Genomic DNA, 9,399 nt, shown 5'->3' with positions numbered 1-9,399 from the left:
AATTACATTTATGTACGTATCCCTAAAGAATCATTTATTCATCACATTTAAGAAGAAAAGTAAGTGCTATTATAACTATGATGCAATATTTAATTAAATGTAGTTTAGTCACACTAATTATTTTTGTCTAGAATTTAGTATTTTCTTAATGGGTGTGCCCGAGGCAAATTGGTCACTTATTACGGACCGGAGAAAGTATTTTCTAAAAACTAAGGAGTCGTTTGATTGAGAATCAAGTTATCCCATAATTAATTATCTCGTGATTAGTTATTCTAGGATTACTTATCCCAACACACTATAATCCCGGGATAACTAATCCTGAAATTAGTTATACAACGATTTTATCCCAACCAAATCAGGAATAAACTCGTATCAAATTTAATATCGAGATTAATTATCCCTTATCCTTGTACCAAACTAACCCTAATTATCTCGTGATTAATTATCCTAACACACAATAATCTCGAGATAACTATTTCCAAAATTAGTTATTCATTTCAAATTTAATATCGAGATTAATTATTATACTTATACCGAACGAGCCTAAAGGACAGCTAACAACAAAAAAAATATGCAAATTTCAACAATTTAATGAATTATTACAGTCACCCAAAACCCGTCACCCTTTTATCAGTCAGCTGTGAAAGGCTATTTCTCTCTGTATGTATGCAACCACTCTTCAATTTTCATTTTACAGAATATATATATACACATAGAGAAGTAGAAGAAAGAGGGAGAAATGGGTTGGTTTCCATGTTCTGGATCATCAAAGCATACCTCAAAGAAGAGGAAAAAGAAGAAAGACTCGACCAATTCGGTCCAACTTGGTTCTGGTAATTAATAAATCTGCATATTTATCATATAAGTAGACTAATTTAATAATTTTCTGAGATGGGTTTGTTGTATTATTGTCAATTTTCTAGTTTTTATGTAATTTGAAGCTTCAAGTTTTCAACTTTTAACGAATCTCTGAAATGGGTTTGTTTTGTTTTGGTCAAATTTCTAGTCTTTACGTTATTTAGAGCTTGAAGTTCTCAACTTTTAATGATTCTGTGAAATGGGTTTGTTTTATTTTTGTCAAATTTCTAGTCTTTATGTTATTTGGCGCTTCAAGTTTTCAACTTTTTTTTTGATAAGGTAAATTGTATTAATCAAAAGGGATAGAACCCCCCGTATACAAGAAGTATACCAAAAAGTAGAGAATTCAAGTTTTCAACTTTTTATGATTCTGTGAAATGGGTTTGTTTTATTTTTGTCAAATTTCTAGTCTTTATGTTATTTCAGGCTTCAGGTTTTCAACTTTTAATGATTCTTTGAGATGGGTTTGTTTCATTTTTGCCAAATTGCTAGTCTTTAAATGATTTGAAGCTTCAAGTTTTCAACTTTTAATGACTCTGTGAAATGGGTTAGTTGTAATTTTTTGACAAATTTCTTGTTTTTAAATGGTTTGGAGCTTCATCTTTTAATGATTATGTGAAATGGGTTTGTTGTAATTTTTGTTAAATTTCTGGTCTTCAGTTTTATCTGGAGCTTCAGTTTGTTGAGCTTCATCTGGAGCTTCAGTTTTATATTATTGCTTCTGATTCTTGGATATCACCTATTTACCATTGTTTGGGTAAGGGATTGCTTTTGCATTTCTTTAGGCTTAGTTTTTGACTATAGGTTGTTCTGTTTCTTACTTCTATACACATTATTGTCTCTTTCGCTTGTTGGTACTGCTTGCTGCTATTGCTTCTTCCTCATATTCTTTATGCCAGAGTCTGTCGGAACAACCTCTCTACCTTCACAAAGGTAGGGTAAGGGTCTGCGTACATCCTACCCTCCACGGACTCCTTGTGGGATTCTCACTGGGTTTATTGTTGTTGTTTGACTTCATTTTTACTTGATTCACTTCAAGAGAAACATTTTGTGTTAGACTTGTATGCGAGTGTTGAGTTTATAGCTGTAAAAAAAAAAAGAGAGATATACTAAAAATGAAAACAAGAGCTCTCAAACTTTAGTGAACTGTGCAAAATATTTCTTCAAGAAAAATGAGGGGCTTTCTATTGGACATCCAAGATTTTCAACTTTTTATTTTACCATCCAAGTTTCAGGAAGTTAGTTTCTTGTGCAAATTTTAACTTTTCTTTTTTCATTTCAATGTACCATCAGGCGTCTTCTAGACAATTTTCATTCCTAAATGGACCCAAACCCAACATGTAGGTACCCAATGATAGGAAATAATAATGAGTGTCGCATAAAGATCTTGTATAAATGAATTCTTGGCGATGTTTACTGAGTTAGCTAGTCCAACTATGCTGTTTTTACTGTCTCTTGCATGACTATCATGTTAGAAAATTTGTAGGAAACAGACTCAGTTGTTGAAGCTGCACAATTTTCCAGTATATCAAGTGGTTGTATCAAGTTTGGTATCATGCATTTCCCACGATTGGACTAAATCCTTTGGCTGGTTTCTAGATCAGGCAGTTGGCTGTATATGATGTTTTGAACCCTAATTGTTTGGTGTCAGTTCTATGTTTTCTTTCCCTTTCTTATTTTTTTCTTGTGGTTTCGTGTTCAGAAAAGTTGAAGGCAAAGAATCTGTTAGGCTCAAAGGAGGATGTTAAGGATGGAGAGTCTAGTCAAATTGCAGCCAAGACTTTTACATTTCGTGAATTAGCAGCTGCGGCAAGAAACTTTCGAGGTGATTGTCTTCTTGGAGAGGGAGGTTTTGGAAGAGTATACAAAGGGCGGCTTGATTCCAATCAGGTTTTCTTCTGTTACTTTTTTTTCAATGATGGAACTCTTTTCAACAATGAAATGGAGTTCCGCTTTCTGTCTCCACACTCTGGTTGTGTCTCAATCCACCAGATTTTGGTTGAACTCACTATTTTGTCGCACAGTGTTCTCTCGCATAGTGTTCCTGAGAGAAATTAGAATCGTTTTCACTATTTTATTTCCTTTGTTCTTGCTTTAACTGTGCCAAGCTTGGACACTTGCATCGTATTTGATGGGCTCATGTTATTTCATAATGCTATAAGTAGTCGGCTTATTTATGGACAGGGACTAGCTTCGTTCTTGAATATCAGTTGTGATAAGTCAGACACTATGTTTATCACTTGATCCTTTGTCACAAACAGGGCAAAAATGAAAAAAAGTCATTCCTGTTCTGTTAGCAATAATAAAGTCTAGGAAACATGCATTATTCTTTGAGAAAATGCTTCGGTTTCCCTTATTAGACTGCAGAATATGAGCTTTATGTCCTCTGATGCATTGTTTTAGATTCTGCTTTTTTTACGTTGATTAGATTGGGTATGTATTGGGTTCAAATTTTTCTTCTTTATGAAAAAATTGAATTGACCTTGGTCGTTTATCACTTCCTTTTTTTATTTATTATAATACTCCCTCTTTTCCACTTTTTGTGAATCTATTACTATATGGGGAGTCAAACAAAGTTTTCTTTTGACCATGTTTTTTTGAAAATAATTTTTTAATTATTTTAAATTGTTAGTTATTGTGACTTATAGTACTTTTTATGCAGTTTCTATTATATAAATTTTATTTTAAAAAATTAAAAATCTATGTTCGAATTTCACAATGAAAATTAGTTACTTTGACTCTCGTACTCTGAAAAGGTTCACATAAACTGGAACGGAGGGAGTAATATTTTTATTGTTATCACTATTGCTACTGTTCAATTTTATCATTGGGACGATGCTTTATGATATTGCTATGGACATATAAGATATGTGCTGGAGCTATGCTTTGACACCTTCTCTCATTTATTTGCTATAGATTGTTGCCATCAAGCAACTCGATCGTAATGGATTGCAAGGAAACAGGGAATTTCTTGTTGAAGTGCTGATGCTAAGTTTGTTACACCATCCTAACCTGGTAAATTTAATTGGCTATTGTGCTGACGGAGATCAGAGACTTCTGGTTTACGAATATATGCCACTAGGATCATTGGATGACCATCTTCATGGTAATATCTCTTTTAGTCGATCACCGCTTTCCTCCTGTCTATATTTTTTCGTATGAAGTTTGGATTTAAATTTAAGTGTTATGCAGATCTTACGCCCGCTAAGAAAGTGCTCGATTGGAACACGAGAATGAAAATTGCAGCTGGAGCAGCAAAGGGCTTGGAATATTTACATGACAAGGCAAGCCCGCCCGTAATATACCGCGATTTAAAATGCTCTAATATTTTGCTTGGTGAGGGGTATCATCCAAAGCTATCTGACTTCGGATTGGCCAAGTTGGGGCCCGTAGGAGATAACACCCATGTCTCGACAAGAGTTATGGGTACTTATGGGTACTGCGCTCCGGAGTATGCTATGACTGGTCAGTTGACTTTAAAGTCGGATGTTTATAGCTTTGGGGTTGTCCTCTTGGAGATCATAACTGGCAGGAAAGCAATTGAAAGTTCAAAAACTGGAGGAGAGCACAATCTGGTTGCATGGGTAAGATATTTGCTTATTATATTGCCTTTATCTTGTTGTTTCCGCAGTTGCCTGTTAATTTCCGCAAATGAAATAATCAAATCAGTGTAATTGTAAAACCACTCATATGTTAAAATATGTTAAAAATATCTTAAACAAATTGAGGTAAAGGCAGTCCATAGCTGATGTAATATGATTTTGGCTTGATTGTTGAAAACCGTGTGAATCTTCTGTTAGATAATTAGATTAAAAGATTTCTTCTTTTATTCATTAAAAAATACACTATTATGCAATTGTAAAAACATGCATATGTTTGTGTTGGATTATTAGCTATGTTGCTCGCACTCTTCAAAAATACCACAGGCTACGCGTCGGTTCTTGCAAAACTAGTGCATATTTTGAGGATCCGACATAGGTGCGGCAGCATTTTTGGAAGGTCCGAGCAACATAAATTATTAGGGCAGTATGGGTAGTTTAGCAGATGAGAAGTGTGAGCAGTGGAGGTTCAGTGTTTTCATTTGATGCTGTTTACTGGAGCATTTTATAACGTAGTGTTTTTATTGGGATAATTACATTTTTGGGCCTCGCCAAAAAATAATATCCAGCAAATATATATGTTTTGTATATTAAGTATAATATACCTATAATATGCATAAATAAATATATAATATACATAATCAGTGTATACGTTTTGTATATTTGAGCTACCAGCTTTAATTATTTGGGCCGCGGGCGAAAAATGAAGAAAGCCCTTTTTATTGTGTTTGTGATTTTTTTTTGTGTATGTGTGTATGTGGTTTTTTTTTTTTGGGGGGGGGGGATATTCTTTTTGCTATTAGCAAACCCACCATAGCGAACCAAGTTCGAAGAATATAATTGTGCGCTCCTTACCAGGCAAGACCCTTGTTCAAAGAGCGGAGGAAATTCTCACAGATGGCTGATCCAGTACTTCAAGGCCAATATCCCGTTAGAGGTTTGTATCAAGCTCTAGCAGTTGCAGCAATGTGTGTTCACGAGCAACCTAACATGCGTCCAGTCATAGCAGATGTTGTCACAGCCTTATCTTACCTTGCTGCACAAAGATTTGACAGTGATAGTACTCAAGGAGTTCAAAACTCGCGCTGGACACCTGCTACTCCACCTAGAACGAAACGAGATGGTGATAAGCGACAAAAGGGTGGAAGTTCTGAAGCTAGATGGTGAATAATAGACTAAACAAGTTTTTTCTCTAGGAACAAGTACAAAATATCAAGACGAGCGACCTATTGGATAGCTGCTAGTTGAAGCTAGTTCAGTACAAATGACAATCAAAGGTACCTCAAATACAAGTTCAATCAGAAGGAACAATTTTGTAGCTCAGAAATCAGACCAGCTACGCTTATCTTCCCTTGTTATCGAGCATGTTTGCTTTCCCCTTTAATCGTTTGAGTACATAGTTGATGCGTGTTACTGCACTTTATGGTTTCGGTCATTTCTTGGCGAAGTTTTCTTTTGTACAGGCATGCCATATTGTGTGCAAGTATTGTATTGTGAAACAGCAAATTGTGATGTATAATTACAGAATGGGGATTGTAGTTATATTCTTTTTAGCCATATCTCTGTGATCAAAGACATTATTGAGTATTGAAATGAATGGGGTCGGATTGAGCTGAATGAATATAGAGGATTCATATAGTTGACTCAAACTACTTCGGCTTGAGGCGTACTTGATCAATTGAATTGTAGTCATTGAATAAATGAAACTTTGACGAATAACAATATTGCATTTCTTTCAGTTCAGGATGATTAACTCTCTCTCTCTCTCTCCTTCTATGTTCTTTTCCCAATTTTTTTTCCTTCAACGTTCTCTGATTTTTATCCTTTCATGTTGAATTTGAAAAGTGTTTTTTCCAGAAAAATTAACAAAAGAACAAAACAGTCTCAGTATCACGGAGAACAAGGAATTAAGATGCAGTTGTGTTGTGGCTGGCCACAATTTGGATCGCATATAATTTATCTCCGACAGTTCAGTGTCTTATCCCTACCTCTCCCCTCCCAAAGCTTCAAATGCAGGCAAATATAGTGTATCCCTATATCAGTATAATGATTTGAATTTAAATTTTATTGACAACCACTAAAAAGCTTCGAAGTTTTTAATTAGAAAATCGGGTTTAATTAAATTATTATTTGTTTGGAATGAGTGTTATCGCAAATGATCGAGAATATCACTTTGGAGTGTATATCTCAATTCTGAGAGAATTTGGTGAAAGATTCAAGGCGGTTTTGATTAGAATTTCAGATTGAAACTCGACAAAGATATAAACAAATTAATATTTTGTTTGTCGGGTATAGAAGCGGCATACAAAATATATACAACTAATATATATAAGTTATATGTAAATTATAGTTTTTGACCGGATTCTGTACAAAAAAAATTATATTTAAATTGTAAATAAAATTGTGTATTTTGACCGAAATATGTACATAAAATTTGTATTTAGAGATGTAGATAAATTGTATTTTGATAAGATTTGCATTTCTTTTGTAAAAATTTTTAGTTACTTTTTGTAAATAGGAAAACTTAGACAAAATCGGGTAAATAAATTTAAAATCTCGAAAAAGTATTTAGGCCCACGTTTTGGCCTGCCTAGCCCCTCCCACAAGCCCACATCTTTAAAGGATATGGGCTCGGGTTCACCATTTTCAGAAAGGGGAAAAAACATGGTATACCCATCTATATAAACTCTTTATTCAATACGCCTAACTATAGAAATTACATAGAAAATCCCTAAATAATTACACCGTATACCTTTTTATTAATCTGCGGAATCCTAACTATTCACTGTTTTAGGGGATAATATCCCTTAAATATAGCCATAACTATTGTAATGTGTATGTAGAGTATATTAAGATTCACCTCTCTCTCATAATCAAAACCTATTACTCTTCTCCACCAGATTTTTTTTTTTTTTTTTAATCCTACAAATTCTATGTAAAGTTTCTCCCGTCTAACCATGTTCTTTATGTTTTGAATAACTTGATAAATATGAAGCGTAAAACATAAAGTTTTAGACAAAACTCTAATGGAAGCTTTTGGCATCTTTTTTAAATTCATAATCTGTTAGAGAAAAGTACAACTCTGAAAAAAAAATATTCTTTGCACAGTGAGAACTTTATAATAATACATTATTCAACTCTAAATAAAAATCACAATATTCTAATTTAGAATACAATATTCAAAACTGACATGCTATAATATTCCAAACTGAAATATCTATTTAATTCTACTTAAATACACAATATTCCAACTTGGAATACATTATTGGGGTACAGGATCGCTTCCGAATGAGGCTCGGGGAAGGGATTACAAGAACACCAGTCCTGGTCAATTACCAACCTCTAGGCAAACCTTAAACCACGATGCTCCTCACAACCCTTCAACGGCCTCCTGTCTAAACAGGTTTACGAGCGCCACCGGTTAGGTTGGCCTAACCAAGATTTACTGTCGAGACTAGTAACTGTCTGGTCTATATAGTTCTTAACTAAAATCTCATCGGGTTGACACAATAAACTCCTAACTACCAAACATGTATAGTAAATAACCTTCGAGAACTAAGTTTAACACTTACCTGTTTAGCCTATCATTTAGGCTAACAGTACTGTAAAATTGAAGAGGGAAGGAGAAGAACAGTACCAAACCAGAGACCCTTAGTTGTGACCAAGCAACCTTTTTGATTTTATTTCAAAATGAAAAATATTACAGAATAGATTCTTTACAAGTGGAGAGAGAAACTAGAGAGAAGGCAGAGCTAATGCTTTGGCTAACACCTGCCTCTAAAGGATGGAAAATGATCCTTATATAATGGATCAGCCTACAATCAAACAAAACTAAAAAGTAGAACTGGCCGACAAAATAATTACAGGTGTGGCCGACAAGATAAAAAGATGAAGTACTATAATTACAAACAGACAAATTGCTTTATAAAAGTAGATTCCCTTCAATAATGGAGGGACCCTTTACTTTATTAAAGTTGTCTTTATTATCCCAATAATTTATCTGATGGGGCCTTCAATAATTCAGACTTTGCTTTTCCCTTTGTCATTTTTCTCCGAAGATTCTTCGGCATTTTCCTTCAGCTTTGCAAGGAAATCTTCAATTTCTTCAATATTCATTTCCGTGTCCGAGGAGCTCTGCGCTTCACCTGCTACACATACTTCTTCATTTGAAGTGCTTCCAATGGAGGCCATAGAGATATCATCTCTGACATAGGCCTAATTTGACATAGGCCTCTATTTTAGCCTGTATTTGTTGGATTAACTCTTTACCATATAACTTCCCTTGCTGGTTGGACTGGAGTAATTTTGTCCAAAACTTATGATAAAAGATTCTATCTAAACAGTGAATTCCTTCACTGGTATAACCAACTTGTACATCCCATCTCATTATCCACGGGATAGAAAATTCTATGAAAAAGTACATGGCAGCAATGCCCTCATAAAAGATATTATCCTTTTGTAGTGAAATAATTTTGGGAGATATATCTACCCATTGAGAATATAAGCTTTTAAATAGACTTGGAAGTATTTCTAATGATGGACCGTATAACTTCCACCATTTGAAGAACCAATTTGGAATTTGTTGTCCGAACATATTAGGACAGAGTTTAATAAACCAAGAATGTTTCCTATTAGGATTTTCATAAAGGAAAGTTTTATTAAAACTCTCTACATAGTCCCAATAATTAAATTTGACCGAAATGTTTTGGTCAAGATGTGTATATTCACGATCCTTGAGGGTACTGATACCCCATTCATCAGAAGATATAACCTTTTTAATAATGATTTTTGAAAAACTATAAGTTTTTTTGGTATTAGCAGGATAAAAGTGCTGAATTTCAGCAGATCCTATTGTTGAGAGTATAATCTCATAGTGCATCCTGTATTTATAAGCAGGAGTAGCGTATGACGCTGTATCAAAATACCTGGCCATTATTGCCAA

The 9,399-nt window shown here is 34.2% G+C and overlaps 1 protein-coding gene across 1 annotated transcript; it reads left to right on the top strand.

Moving 5' to 3' along the window:
* The first annotated feature begins 573 nt into the window (after window positions 1-573).
* LOC104224314 (probable serine/threonine-protein kinase PBL7) lies at window positions 574-6,014 on the top strand. The gene is made up of 5 exons (XM_009775937.2): window positions 574-833; window positions 2,561-2,748; window positions 3,775-3,964; window positions 4,051-4,442; window positions 5,316-6,014. Exons 1-5 carry the CDS (start codon window positions 740-742, stop codon window positions 5,622-5,624), a joined length of 1,173 nt encoding a protein of 390 aa, XP_009774239.1. The 5' UTR covers window positions 574-739; the 3' UTR covers window positions 5,625-6,014.
* The last annotated feature ends 3,385 nt before the right edge of the window (window positions 6,015-9,399 follow it).

This window comes from Nicotiana sylvestris, chromosome 7 (genome assembly GCF_000393655.2).
Source record: "Nicotiana sylvestris chromosome 7, ASM39365v2, whole genome shotgun sequence".
NCBI classification, from domain to species: Eukaryota; Viridiplantae; Streptophyta; class Magnoliopsida; order Solanales; family Solanaceae; genus Nicotiana; species Nicotiana sylvestris.
This window is presented reverse-complemented; position numbering and strand designations above follow the sequence as displayed.

Bases quoted from the DNA above. Each gene is read 5' to 3' on its own strand.
- LOC104224314 (XM_009775937.2), top strand. From the start codon at position 740: ATGGGTTGGTTTCCATGTTCTGGATCATCAAAGCATACCTCAAAGAAG. The intron at 2,749-3,774 runs GTTTTCTTCTGT...TATTTGCTATAG, and splicing joins GGCGGCTTGATTCCAATCAG to ATTGTTGCCATCAAGCAACT. The intron at 4,443-5,315 runs GTAAGATATTTG...GCTCCTTACCAG, and splicing joins AGCACAATCTGGTTGCATGG to GCAAGACCCTTGTTCAAAGA.